This window comes from Chroicocephalus ridibundus, chromosome 9, assembly GCF_963924245.1.
Source record: "Chroicocephalus ridibundus chromosome 9, bChrRid1.1, whole genome shotgun sequence".
In the NCBI taxonomy this organism is placed as follows: Eukaryota; Metazoa; Chordata; class Aves; order Charadriiformes; family Laridae; genus Chroicocephalus; species Chroicocephalus ridibundus.
The window spans coordinates 50,316,463-50,330,908 of NC_086292.1; the positions used below are offsets into that span (position 1 = coordinate 50,316,463).

The window sequence follows — 14,446 nt, forward strand, 5'->3', positions numbered from 1 at the left end:
GGGCTTTTGCCTCAAATAGCTCTAGAAGCATGCCAGCATCACTGGTGACCGTAGCTGCTGCGGCTGTGAAACTGCTCTTCAAGGACAGTTGAGATTTCAATCAGGTTGACTGACGGCTCACCATGAAACTACCAGAAATGTTTGTTGGTTGGGTTGCACATAACTGAAGTCTTTTTCTGTGTTGCGTTAGGGTCTGCTGGCCCTGGAAGGAGAGCTGACCCCCATCCTGGTGCAAATGGTGAAAAGTGCCAACATGAACGGTCTCCTGGACAGTGACAGTGATTCCCTTAGCAGCTGTCAACACAGGGTGAAGGCACGACTGCATGAAATCATGCAGAAGGATGCCGAGTTCTGTGAAGAGGATTACGAAAAGGTAAAGCACCGAGGTGACTTTATTGCTTCCTGTCTCTGGAAGGAGAATAGCGTTGCTCCAGTGGTTCGACGTGAAGCCTGCTGCTGTGTGAACAGTAGTTTGGTTAGTCTGAGATCAGTTCTGGTCAAAATTACAGGATATAAACAGAACTTAAGAAGGGAAAGGGAAGGGTTTGGCGGGGTAATAGCCCCTGCCCTTCTCCACCGTTCCCTTCAAGAATCGTCATGGTACCCTTTAGAAGTCCCAGTGCATTTTATTCCCATGGGGTGCTAAAAGAAGAGTTCTCGTGGTTTACTGCATGCTGCCCAGAACAGCCCCAGTTGCCGTGGAGAGGGAGTATGCCTTGCCATATTCTAGATCTGTGCTTTGTGCATGTGTGAACAGATCTTTTGGATATAAACCCTTTTGTGCTCCTATCAGTGTCTGATAACTGCAGAGAAGGGAGCGTGGGCTGCATCCAGCACAGCAACCAGTAAGAGCACTATAGCTGCTTCTCTGACAAGTCCCCAAAACACTATTTTTCCCGGACTTTGGGATCTGATTACCAGACTGAAATCCATTACCATTAAGGAATATATTTTTCACCTCAAAGAACTACTTAAAACTTCTATGAAGCCCTTCTGCTCAATCAGAGAAGCAAAGTGGGACAAGAGTGGATGTTGTAGGTGGAGGGAGGTCTGATCTGAAGGGAGCAGTTGTTTGCTCTTTTTGAGGTCGGTCCTGAGGAAGGTTTTAAAACATGCCTAACTACCCCTAGGAACAGGCCAGCGTACTACACCTAGCTGGGAGCACAACTTGTGTACCTGATCAGAAAGTGGTACAGCTGCAAAGGGCAGACATTTTGTGTTCCCAGTTTGTAAAGATACTAACTGATCTCTACCGGTACCTCCTCTCAGCTAGCACCTACAGGCAGTGCTTCTCTGCTCAACTCCATGACATTTATCCAGAACCCGGTAGAGGTCTGTAACCAGGTGTTCACCCTGATTGAGAACCTCACGTCCCAGATACGAAAACGTCTGGAAGACCCAAAATCTGCAGGTGAGCATCAGGAAAGGGTCTGGTGCAGATTCATTTATTGCTACATCTTCAGAGCTCCCAAACACCACTATGGTTTATGTTTGTCTGTAGTAAAGAAATTCTGAAGTTAAATTCTGTATCTGCTATTGGTGTAGAAGGCTCCTATTCTGCTTTCTGCTACTGTTAGAGAGAGCTGTCATGTAAAGGAAATTATATGTGCATCTTGGGTTCAGAGTGGATGTAAAGAGCAGCAGCATAGCCTGGAGAGGTATGCCTGATTTTTCCAAGTATCTCCTGGGGGGGAGCCCAAGACTATAAACAGCAAGTTTTTCAGTCACAGTTTGCTCATCTCTTAAGAACTTTCCTAATAACAACGCACAGGTTTTAAAAAGGCATCTGTGGGACATTTCACGTGATTTATGGCAGACGTAAGCCAACAGGCAATCAGTCTCACTCTTCTCAAGTATTTCTGAAGTAGTGTATTGCTGCAGGTTAAAACTCTGCAACGGGTCCAGTGGCTTTTCCAGTCTGGGATTCCTGCGGGTGACATGATAGTCGGAGCCCCTCTGTGCTGGGAGAAGTCAGTCACAGCTGTCCCTTGAAATCCGGGCAGAAGCAGTCAGGATGTCAGTGTGGTCTGGTGTTCTCTGCTGTTTAGACCTGCAGCTGTACCACAGTGAGACTTTAGAACTGATGCTGCAACGCTGGAGTAAGCTGGAGCGAGATTTCCGCATGAAGAATGGGCGTTACGACATCAGCAAGATCCCTGATATCTATGACTGCATCAAGTATGACGTACAGCACAACTGTACACTGAAGCTGGAAGGCACAGCTGAACTCTTCAAACTCTCCAAAGCCCTGGCAGATGTGATCATACCCCAGGTATAGCCTGTCCTGCCTGTGTGACCATGTCTGTGGTGTCACTTTCTGACCCCTTTCCCTGTCTGTTTCCTCTTGATTCTCTTGCACGTTAACTCTCAAGGCAGAGTATTACAGGTATTTCTCAGATATATCTCTTAGTCTTTGTATAAGGCCAAAACCATTTATGACTTAAGATGTGGCAGGGCTTGCTTCCTGGGTGAGGGTTCTGGCAGCGTCAGAATAACGAACAGCTGACGCAGCAGCTTTTCTGTGTTCATCGTAGTGTGTTACAGCACGGCGTCGAGCTGCGTGTGTGCGCTACAGCAACGTCCCATTCTCCACACGTAAGATTGTACGGGGGAAGAGAGATTTCTGTGGTAAAGTGGAGGCTTGTTCTGGAAAATTTGTTATTCTTGTCAAACGAGAACTTGTTCAATTTACAAAGTTGGCTTGCTTCTCACAAAGTTTTTGCCCATGAACGTGGGAGGGGAAAGGAGCGCCACGTGCAATGGATCTCTGCCTTCACCATTGTTCTGTCCTACTTCTGGATAAATGCTTCGTTTGCATGGGACAAGCTTCTACCGGCAAGGTCCAATTGCACGTGTAGAGCAGACGTGGTCTTAAGCTTTTTCACAGTGTTCCTCATGAGATGCAGTTTGGCTGTTTCTAGCGTAGCTCTTAAAGTTTTATCTTTGCAAATAGCGGTCATTGCATTAATACTCATGCCAGGTCAGGGTATAAGTTTGTGTGTCATGAGAGGAGGTTCCTTGATGGCACCTGTGCCTCTCAGCTGTTGGAAGAATACTGACAGTCATGTCTAGACAGACTGGGATTCTCAGAGGAGTCTCTGTTACCCTTTGCGATACATGGGGAAAAAATAAGAGAAAGGCGCTGAGTGGCGTTTCCCTTTCTGTCCTTGCTTAACCATAGTGCTTGCGGACAGGACCGTTGAAGTCCAGCCTCCTTTCATGTGAGGATGCAGCAAAGAACCAGGGCTCAAAGGGTATCTATTGTTTTGTTCCTGCAGGAATATGGGATTAATAAGGAGGAAAAACTGGAGATTGCTATTGGCTTTTGTCTTCCTCTCATTAAAAAGATCCAGTTGGACCTACAGAGAACCCATGAAGATGAGTCTGTCAACAAACTACATCCCTTGTAAGGATTGTGCTGCACGCAGCTGCTGGTGGGGAGGGCAGCTTTGGAGCGGTGTGTGGGAGCCATGCCAGAAGAGTGTAGTGGTGTGGAAGGAGGCTCTGAACAAACACTGAAGGACGCACCAAGAGGGAGGCATGTTGGTTCTTCTGGAACTGGCAGGGAAATGGAAAGACACATTGAGACTGTGGAGCAGGAGTATGGTGCCACAGAAGCTTACACCCTTTGTAGTTGGATGGTGGTGCCTTCGTCCCTGTCTCTGCAAGGGGCAAGTGGTGGTATGATGAGGCCACCTCTGCCCCACCATGTGTCTCCATTGGGATACCACAAAACTTGCTGCTTCTGTGCCTGATGCTCTCACTGTTTGTTCTGTTCCTGCTGCTCTTTGACGGTTCCTAGTGTGGTGTTATCTTACTCCGTTAAGCATGTGGAAATGCTGCTGTGTATAGATGACACTTCATTGGCAGGCTGTGAGTAACCCTGGGCTGATTTTGGTTTAGGTACTCAAGAGGAGTTCTGTCACCAGGTCGCCACGTTCGGACGCGGCTCTACTTCACCAGTGAGAGCCACGTGCACTCTCTGCTCAGTATCTTCCGCTATGGGGGGCTCCTGGATGTAAGTGTCCCAGCAATGCTCACAGAGTAAGCCTCCCTGCTTCTTTCCAGCGGCCCTTCCCAAGGTGGAGAGTGTATGTTTGTAGTTGCCCCTCTAGCCAGCTCCCCCAGTGAGGACGTGCCAGCTCCATCTCCGCTGTGTTTGCATGCTGCAGCTTCCTGCCTTCCTGGCATGTAGGAGGATTGTTCTTCCTCAGTCCTGACACTGCCTGCCTTGCTTGTACAGAGGCATGTTTTCTCCAAGGGCTGTCCTGCTGGTTTCAGACGAGCAGAGCGCTGACCCGTGTAGGAGGATAGCAGTGTGAGGCAATGGGGATGAGGGGATTTCTCTCTTCAGGCTTCCTTCAACCCTTTATTCCTTCAACCCGGTATTTGTTATTTAAATAACACGCCCCTTGGCCGTGTTATTTAGTGACTTTCTGTCAATTCTAAGTCAAGAAAGTCAGTTGGCTACGGAGGAAGTGACTGGAGGTTGCAAATGCATAGGGGGTGCTCTCTACCAGAGGGACAGATGACACATTTTTAGGGGACTAACTCATCCAATCCAGCCTTCACTTGGTCCTGAAGGAAATGCCAAGCAGACCCTAAGAAGAGCTCTGCTTTAGACTCCTCGATAGACTCTCTGGTTTATTTTCCCATTTTTGAGTATGTTGTTCTGAAATGCCTTGAGAGCAGCGGTGGGAAGCAGCGAGGGCTTCCCCTCTGGCACGGCTCTGTGGCCTTTGCATTCAGCATTGTTTAAAGCAGCTGCACTTGGTCCCTTGTTTAGCACAAGTTCATCCCTTGTGCTTTTTTTTTTGAGGTTTCTGCAAAGTACTCCATTCTGCAGGCCACTGTTTGAGACGGACTGTGTTTGGGAAGGGGCTGTGGGTTATGCGTTTCTCCCGTCAGCATGGCACAGGGGCTGGCAGCTGGGTGTGCTCAGGTCTGCACGCGGGTTGTGTGGGTAGCTGCACTGTCCCTCCATGCAGTTGCTCCTCACCGTAAGCACCCTGCCCTCGTTGCAAGGTCATTTCTCCTTGTGCAAGTTAAGCAAGGTGTTTTTTTGTCCTGACAATGTTGTTATCTTGTGGAGAGACAAACTCTCTCAGACCCATTTCACTGAATGCTGCAAGGTGTCTGCTGTTGCTTATTCCATGCGACTGTTTATGTGTATATATCAGGAAAACAAAGACCAGCAGTGGAAGAGAGCCATGGACTATTTGAGTGCTATCTCAGAGCTGAACTACATGACCCAGATTGTTATCATGCTCTACGAGGACAACAACAAGGTGAGGGATATAGCTGTAGGACAGAATCCTTCCTGCCATGATGCAAGGCACAGTCCCGAGAGATGAGTTCAGCTGGGAAGTCTGTAACCTGAGCTCTCTCCGCCTGAGAATAAAGACCGGCAGACCATTAACACAACTGCTAGTTTTCATGTTTAAGTGGGAGGCTTAATGCTTGTTACATGTAAGCGGAATGCCACCCTGAGCAGTAACACCAAACTTAAGTAATCAATACTATCTATTTTAAAGCATTTCCTAACACAAAATAATTTGCTGTTTCTTAATATTAACTATGAATGAATGGTAGGGGAAAAAAAAACAGGAAAAAAAACCCCCAAATTATATTTGGCAGTTTTTTCCAAATATTTCTGGAAAACATCCAGAAATTCCACGTTCATAAACTTTTTCTATTTTAAAAATCCACTGATACAGTTAGGGAAGTATATACTGATATCTTCAGGAAGTAAGGAGAATCATTTAAACAACAGCTGGGATGTGGAAGCCGGAGGTGGTGACCAGGAGTAGGTTTGGCACCGAGCTGCAGGTACCGGGCCCCAGGCTGTGACGGGTTCTGTGCCGCGGGAGGTGGTGGGTGAGGGGAGCAGTCCCCTTCCTCCGGACACTGCAGAGTTAGAATCTTGTATTCACGGAGCTGATGTGGGCTTCTAATGGTACAAGTGAAATATTTCCTGGTGCTGTTTGTCCAAAAAAGAGAAAAGTCTGAATACCGGTGCGAATCTGTTAGTAAGTAGAGATGGTGAAACTTTTGGGTTTACAGCATTAGTGCCAGATAAAGAAAAAGCTCTGACTTCCTTTAAAAAAATAATCTATACGTTAGAGACAGTTACTTAAGTCTTGGAACAACGTGACTAAAGGTCCAGGAGGGAGTCGATCTCTCCCTGCCCCGGTGTGTGCTGGTTTTGCCACAGGAGTGGATCGGAAGGGGCTGTGGTTTAGGTTTGTGTACATATATATAAACATGTAGCCCGTTCTGTTTTGCTCTTCTGGTGGCTGTTGTCACAAAATAACAACAATCTGAATGCCTCAGCTTTGTGCTAATAAGGGCTGTCCTTTTGGATGAAACGAACCTAGAGCCATGATGTTTGTGGTTTCTTGTTGCTTCAGCTTTCCTTCCAAAAGGATGCGCTTGGGATGTGTGCTGCACGGGCATGGCAGGCTGGCCCAGGTCCGGACTGTGGCCTGTGCTGACGGTGGGACTGATTCTTATTTATTTACTTATTCCCCGTGCCTCATGTTCGCAGGACCCGTCTTCAGAAGAGCGTTTCCACGTGGAGCTGCATTTCAGCCCTGGCGTGAAAGGCTGTGAGGAGGACAGAAACGTGCCCACGGGGTTCGGCTTTCGCCCTGCCTCGTCAGAGGTGAGCGCGCTGCCTGGCGCCGGCTGCCCTGCCAGGGGATCGGCCGTCGCCGGCCCTTGGGCACCACGCCGCTCTGCCGGGCACTGCCGACGGCCCCTCTCCAGCAGCACCGTCACCCCTGGCCTTTCCCTCCTGCCCGCGGGCGGTTAGCGGGTTGCCTTCCCCAGCTGCCAGGGTTTGTCAGGGCAGGCATGGGGAACGCTGGCGTCCTCCTGAGCTCCGCGGAGCCGGGAGGCCCAGGGCTGGAGTCAGTGCCTGGGCAGCACTCGCGAAGGCCAGGTGCCTGCAGGTGTCGATGTTTCCTTACTGCAGAATGAGGACAAGAAAGCCGATCAAGGCAGCATGGAGGACCTCTCCAAAGAGAAGAGCATTGATGAGCCAGACCACGCACAGCAAAGGTCTCCGCAGCCTTCTGAGCCCGTCAGCCTTCAGCGCAGATCTCCGCTGATCAGGAACAGGAAGACAGGGTCCATGGAGGTAACAGTGCCATGGGCGCCCTCGATTGTTCTAATGGAGGTCTTTTGCTTGGTTTTGTTTTCCTGGCATTCCTTTTAACGTGCCAGAGTTTGAGTTGATTCTGGGAAAGGATCTGCAGAGGTTAGAGGGATTTTTTGGAAGGCAGACTTCCCAAACTCCTCACTGGCAAAGGACAGGGGGAGCCCAGGTCAGAGGAACTGATGAGGAAGAGCAAGTGAGGAAATGCTTGAGAAACACAAGAAGCATTCGGATCACGTGCTCTGTAGAGGCATCAGCGTAACAAGCTACGAGATTGCATGCAACCTCTTCTCCTAGCCAGAGACATCTTTGCCTTCCCTTAGACTCCAGCCTTTGCCTCCCGCAGGTCATCTCCACGTTTCTCGTTCCTGTCTCCCATCTAAGATATCACACAAAGCGGGGGTCCCTGCTAACCCATGGGTTTATTAGAGGGTGTTTAAACTGTCAGGGTTTAGAAGTGTCCCATTCACTGATCTGCTAAAGTAACAAAGATCGATTTTACTGTTCGTACTTCTCTCCTTCAGGGCCAACATGTGTCATAAGGCTAGCTTCACAGTCGGCAGGTGGCTGGCACCTTCAAAGTGCTCCAGAATTCCCTCTCCTTTTGGAGAGCTTTTGCAGACATTTTTGCTATCTCTTTTCTGAACCAGTGGAAGCAGAGAGTTAGGGCTTGAGGTATTTGTTAGCTGGCTTACATCTTTGTGTCACTCATGATGTAATCTTTGCATGCAGCACTCAGGGGCTCTTTGTAACAGGCACGTACTAAGCTGAAGGGGATATGCTTTCCTGCTGCTAAAGAAGGAAGTTTATGTCCCAGTTATCTCAGCAAGACTCTCGGGAGACAAGGAGCTCAGTACCTGATCTCCGTTCATCTCCACTGTTCCACAACCCAACAGGAACTTGAAATGAAAATTGAGCGTGCACTGTCACAATTTTAGCATAGGAGTACTTTATGCGTCTTGAAAAATGTGATTTTTTTTTTTTAAGGAAGAGACCGGCTTTTCTTTACCTTCAATTGATGTATAAAGGCTTTTGAGACCAGTGGGTAACTTAGAGCACGGCACTGATTATACTGTCTGTCTTTGCAGGTGCTATCTGAATCTTCTTCCAAATCAGGAGGTTATCGCCTCTTCAGCACTTATTCCAGGCAGTCTTCTGAGATGAAGCAAAGTGGCTTAGGTACTGTACGTGACCCGTAACCAGCCTGCTCACCTGTGCCGCTCTGTTTCTGTGGGCATCTGTCTGTCTCTCCACATACACATCTGGCTTAAGTTCCTTGTATGTCTCTCTGTGTGTATTACGTCTTCTTTTAGTGTTATTGTTTAGACCACTGTAGAGACTATCTTACTGTATTTCCTTTTGTGTATGATCTTCTCCTTCAGCTTCTAGCTACAGAAGATGCACTTTTCATCCTTTATAGTATGGGAGCAGCAGAGCAAGCTGCGTATTTGCGGGCTGGCCTTCTGGTTCCATGTTGCTGTCATTTGTTATACCATTTCTGAACTTAGTAGGAAGAGATGATTTTAGGTGAGAAATAGCGTGCTTTCTGTTCTGCAAAACAGTAGTTTACACGCAAAGCTGCTCTTCATGTAGGGCTATTATGTTTCTGCCTTTGTTTCATAAAGATCTCTTGTGTGGAACAGATCTGTCATCTGCAACGGTGTTTGACAGCTCTCTAATTGAGGAATCCCTGATTAGCCATTCTTTGACTGGTAGCCAGAGGAAGAGAATATTTTTGGACATTTGGGGTTCTCTGCCTGTCCTTGAGAGTAGCATTCCCTGCCGTCCTAACCTGAACTATGTCTTAATAGTTGAAATTGTTCCAGAAATATTTTTGCTAAAGCAAGATCTATTTGGAAACTGAAAAGCTGTCTTTGCTGTCGTGAGGTTCAAAGACAGCTGTGAAACCTAGATCTTGCAGATGACTAATAAGCACCAGGGGGTGAAAATGCCCAAGTTATGCCCACTTTCTTTTTTCTTTTTTTTTTTAAATAATTTTTGCATTATGTCATGGCCGTAGACTTGCAGTGGTTCTGGCTTACCAGTTCTTTACTCTGTTATGTGGACATCCTGCAGCCAAGAGATTTCTGAAAGGCCTGATCATTTCTTTGTCACTTTTGAATGAGCTGCTTCTTTGGAAGCTAATTCTTACCAAGTAAAGGGAATTTTCTTCAGAGTGGTTAGGAAGTATCCCTGGAGTCTGCCAGCTATGCTCCCAGCCAGTTGGAAAAATCTAAGAAGGAATGGCTGATGCATATTATTTTCACAAAGGTACAATAGCCTTGGCCATAGTGGGTTTTGAATGTGCTTTTTCAGGTAGTGCATCTATTTACATCTGCTTTTAACAGAGCGCCTGCAGGATTAAGTAAGCTGTAATAGACTGCCGTGCTTAGGCTTGAAGAAGCCTGTGGTTATTCTGTGAAGCCCTGTGAATCAATGTGAGAATTTCTGAGATGGCACACAGTCAAGGAAGTGCATCTGCTTGGAAAATTACTGAGTACGTCAAACGCCACATGCAAACTGTCTTTACTGTTTGGATGTCTGAGTACCAGAAGGCACGTGCTCTGGACAGCAGATATTGAGAGCCTGTTTACTACAGCCTTTTCCAGGTTTCTGAGGAATGTCTGTTTTGGCAATAGAGAAGACTACTACTCTACTGGACCCTTGTACAGTACTGCTTTTCCTTCACAACAAAATTTGAAATGTGATCCCAGCAGGTTTAACTTGAGGTTCTTGCCTGACTTGCCTTGCGGGGAAGCCTGTCCTGGTCACTCTCCCAGCTGTGAAGCTCTGCAGAGACAAAACGTTGAGTGGGAATTGATAGACCTGATCTGTGACAGTAGACCTCTAGCTGCAGACTCAGTCCAGCCGCCATTCTTCTCCATAGAGTCTTGCACCTGCAGGCACAGAAGGGCTGAGCAGGAGAGACCAACAAATTGTGCAACACCAGCTTGCACAATCCTGGGTTATTAGGATGTCTCTGAATTTCTCTTAACCTGAGAACTGTTAAGAAGAATTATGCCTCTTTACCTGTAAAAGTCAAGCTCTTCAAGGAATCTTCCTGATTCCTTTCCTGCTTGTTTTGTAGAAATCTGATTTCTTCCCCCTTTAGGACCTGAAATGTGCTCTCTCTGTGAGATATAACATGGAACTCATGGGAGCTCGAACATTGGCTTTGATACTTGTCTCAGCAGCTGTGCTATGAGGGGGTTCATTCGGATTCTACCTGCTGTTTCTCGGCTTTTGTGAAGTTGAGCTGACCTCCTGTTGCCGGACCGTGTCAGTGGCTGGCTATCGTTGTCTCTGGGAGAACGACTGTTCAGGGGTAACCTCGTATGTCTAGGCATGCAGGAACGGGGAGCAGGACGGAGCTCCTGCAATAACCCTGCTGCCATACCTGTCGGAATTGTGTCTGTACTGTAATTTAAAATATGCCTTGAAATGTCTGTTTGGAAAAGGGGCGGGCTGAGCTTGCTTTGTGTATGCAAAGTGGGCTTTGGGGTGTGCCGTGTTTGTCTGGGCAGGAGCGAGTGCGTTATTGTGGCTTGTCTGCAGTAGTGTGCATGCTTCCAGCTTGAGAAGCCTAGGGAGGTTTCAGTGCCTTGCTTTGCTTGCAAACGCACTTCAAAATGGGGGAAAACCGCTTCCTTGCTGTTTGAGCAATGGAAGTGGTGTATTGCCGTTGGGCAAGAAGCTTTGTGCTGAGACGCACGTAGGGAAATAAGGGATGTCCATTTTTTAAACATCTGAAACATTGAATGCACATACGGTAATGTCTAGCAAATGTTGCTATACCTTAAGTCCAAATGGCTAGTATACCATTATGGTCTTCAGGATGCGCGTGTGGTACAGGGGTCTCCTAGAGCTCACTGTAGACAATTTGTAACTTCTCCTCTGGCTTAAGGATGCTAGCAAAATGCCTCTGTCTACTGTAGGACAGCAGAAACACTGGGGTATCCGTAGCTTAATGATTAGTGACACGAGGTTGCTCAAGACCGAAAGTCATAAAAATCTTCTGTTCCATTTTTATCTGCCAGTAAATGAGCCTGTTGGCATTTTGTTGTTGTTGTTTGTTTTTAAGTCATGGAAGGATGATTGGGAGCGTCATCCTGGCTGCTGCTTGACAAAATTTTGTTTGCATTCTGACAGATTCCAGTTCATGCTAAGTCCGCGCTGAGCTTCACTTTAAGGCATTAGGAGGAAATTTTCTAAGACTTGGGTATCAGTCACTCTGCAGGCAAGAGTTCTTCGCCTGTTTGTCCAAGGACACGTATGGGCTAGTCTGTCCTGTGGAAAGCTACCAGCAGTGTCACAGCGGTGGAATGGCTTAAGTTCAGCGCCTATGAGGACCCTTTCGGTCATCCCCCACTGCTCCCAGGAGCTGATATCATCAGCTTAGGCTGAGCTCACATGTAAATAGCTCAGAACTCAGGATCTGTGTGTTTTCTCCGAAGAAGCTCTGGCTAAAAAAGAACTTTGCAGAGAAAGAGCTGGGTTTCTGAAGAACCACCAGTGGACACGAGGCAGCAGCACGTCCTTACACCAAAGGTGGCCAACGGCATGCTTTGCTGGGTTAGCAGGAGCACAGCCGTCAGGCTGAGAGATTTGGTTCTTCCCCTCTATCCCCTCTTGGGAGCCCGCGTCCTGTCCTGGGCTCCCTGATGCAAGAAGGGTGTGGGTGTAGCGGGTGTAAGCCTGTTAAAGGGCAGTGGAGGTGGCTGGGGGCTGGAGCCCATGACCTGGGAGAAGAAGCAGAGCGCGTGGGGCTTGTTCAGATCAGAAGCTGTGGGGAGTGGAGACCTTGATGCTGTTCAACCACCGAAATGGCAGGTTACAGAGAAGACGGAGACGGACTGTCCTCCAAGGCATGTGGCATAGGACGAGAACCAACAGACACAAGTTGCAGCATGGGAAATTCCAGCTAGCTAGGAGGAACAAATTTTTCACCATGAATGTGCTAGACATTGGAACAACCAGAAAGGTTGTGAAATCTCCTTTCTTGGAAGTATTCAAAACTTGACTGGACAACCCCTAGCAAGCTGATTCAAGTTGTCCCTGCTGGGGCGTTGGGAAAGAAGCCTCCAGCGGCTTCTTCCAACCTAAATCATGCTATGATGCTGTATTTTAGAATCAAGAGCTGCTTGCAATATGGGCAGGATCTTTTTAACAGTAGTAACAGTTGCGCTGTTCCAGTTAAATACTAATAGGCAGTATGTCGGGTTTTTTGCCTTGGCAGACAAGGTAGAACAATATCAACCTGCTTCCTTCTGGAAGCCTTTTGTATGTGGGAGTAATGTTATTTTTAGCCATTGGTATTCTCAGTACAGCATGCAGGATGGTTTAGCAGAGAATTTATAGCCTATCAGTGGCTTTGGCCCGTTTTGTCTCACTCACAGTTGCCATCTTCAGTTGAAAGAATCCTGTTTCAAATGCCCAGTGTTCCCTAAATAAAGACAAGTCACTCTACAGAACCTTGGAGAGGCAAAAACCAGCAGCTGCCAAAGCCACCGGTATTAGGTTGCCCTCCTCTGCATGAGAGTGCCTTGCATGCCGTATTCCTCGCCATAGGGTAAGCAAAGTTCCTCGCTGTGTGCGCATCTGGTGCTTTGGAAGGGCAGTGTATGGAGCAATCGGACCTACTCTGGAGTAGCAGGACATGACCCAGTGGATGTGAAATGGCATCAGGGCAGCAGCTCGTGAAGGAAAGCTCTCTGGTCACATTGCTTTTGTTACTGCGTGACAGAGTGATTAATCCACGTTTGCTGATCAACAGATCAGGCAGTCCTTTCTTCTTCTCGGTGTCCTACAGAAAAAGGAGCTTTCCAAAGAGAAAGGGCAGAAGAGCAGAAATGAAGCCCTGTGACACGAACGTCAGTGATTTGGCATCCTGGCTTTTCTCACATGACGGTGTAGATTTGCTGACTGGAGGGTGTCAAGGTGTTTCTCCTAGGTCAGGGCAAGAAAGCCAAATGGAAATAAACCCCTGGAAGGAGTCAGGAACTTTCCTGGTGCTGAGTTTTGGGTTACCTGATGTGCATTTGGCACTACTGAATTTAGAATCGGGAATACTGCCTCCCCATGCTCCCTGGCATCATGTGTTTTCCTGAGATTGCCTGCGAAGTGGCAGTTCATTCCTCATTCTTTGACTAACCCTGCTTTTCTGTAGTTGCATGCAGTGGAGATGTAATACTAACACCTTCCATGCCTTTCCAGGGTCACAATGCACCGGCCTGTTTAGCACCACTGTGCTGGGAGGCTCCTCCAGTGCCCCCAACCTCCAGGACTACGCACGCAGCCATGGCAAAAAGTTTGCCAGCAGCCTGACATACAAAGACGGTATGTGTGTTCCCCGTGCAGCAGGTGCTTAATGTGTGGACTTTGGTGTCTCAGGATGCTATTGAGACAAAGACTTAGACTGTGAAGAAGAATGACAGTTGAGTGTGTATATTCGTCGCATCTACAGTTATGCATTTTATCGTATCCCAAGAAATTGTGACCCTTGCTAAGACAAGACAGGAGCTGACTCTGTGCGAGGAGTTTTATGCCGATGTATGGTATTACTGGGGTCTGATTGTGCTCTGACATTTTAATACTACTTGCTGTTGTGGAGGAGGATTTATTGGTCTAGGTGTTAAATAGGTTTGTCCTGGTGTGGAAATCCAGCACGTCGCATCATCTTGCTTACCTTGGTGATCTTGATGATGCTAAGTGAAGCTTTTGTGGTGACAGTAGTCCTCACCCTATAGAAGGTGGAGCCAACCCAGGGGCAGAACAACGTGCTTGGGGGTGGATAAGATGGGTACTAGAGTAAGGCTGGGTACACAGAAGAGTCCGAGGTAGCTGTCAGAAAGCAAGTGTAATATGCTTGAAATGCGTGAGGTAAGTGGGATACTCACATGAAATACTGCAAAAGTCATTGTGCACTTCTGCAGAAACTACCTTAAAGTTCAGCAAGATAATCCTGTAAAATCTACTTGGGTCATTAGTATAAATGTTGCCTGATGCACGTGGGTGAAAGGTGTTGCTGGCTGCAGATGGATCTGCAGTTAGTCCTAGTGCGTTGTGCATTGGGAAGCAGAGAGAGTGTTGCTACTTTCAAGGAAATTGGAGCACAGGGAAAGACTGGGGTATCCTGGAGGAGTTGTGGGGGTGTAACGCACAACTGCAAGTGTCCGCTGTGATCCCGTTAAGGCAGGCACTCGGACTCTGCAAGTGCCGATTAACATATCATTTGTTGGAATGCTGAGTTAAGCAGTGGTGGACAAACCTCTCCGTGGACAGGACCTG

At 47.6% G+C, this 14,446-nt stretch overlaps 1 protein-coding gene across 7 annotated transcripts in view; it reads left to right on the top strand.

The window, feature by feature from the left end:
• The window catches only part of PPIP5K1 (diphosphoinositol pentakisphosphate kinase 1), a 49,743-nt gene that overhangs the window by 18,996 nt on the left and 16,301 nt on the right, over positions 1 to 14,446 (top strand). For 5 of the 7 annotated variants that reach the window (XM_063345770.1, XM_063345771.1, XM_063345772.1 and 2 more), the window contains 10 exons: positions 191 to 373; positions 1,270 to 1,411; positions 2,049 to 2,272; positions 3,279 to 3,406; positions 3,904 to 4,018; positions 5,181 to 5,288; positions 6,548 to 6,664; positions 6,977 to 7,141; positions 8,248 to 8,338; positions 13,373 to 13,495. In XM_063345770.1, the coding sequence (XP_063201840.1) occupies positions 191 to 373; positions 1,270 to 1,411; positions 2,049 to 2,272; positions 3,279 to 3,406; positions 3,904 to 4,018; positions 5,181 to 5,288; positions 6,548 to 6,664; positions 6,977 to 7,141; positions 8,248 to 8,338; positions 13,373 to 13,495 (1,396 nt within the window). The remainder of the gene's footprint in view (positions 1 to 190; positions 374 to 1,269; positions 1,412 to 2,048; positions 2,273 to 3,278; positions 3,407 to 3,903; positions 4,019 to 5,180; positions 5,289 to 6,547; positions 6,665 to 6,976; positions 7,142 to 8,247; positions 8,339 to 13,372; positions 13,496 to 14,446) is intronic. The other 2 variants (XM_063345773.1, XM_063345777.1) reach the window with 2 other exon arrangements.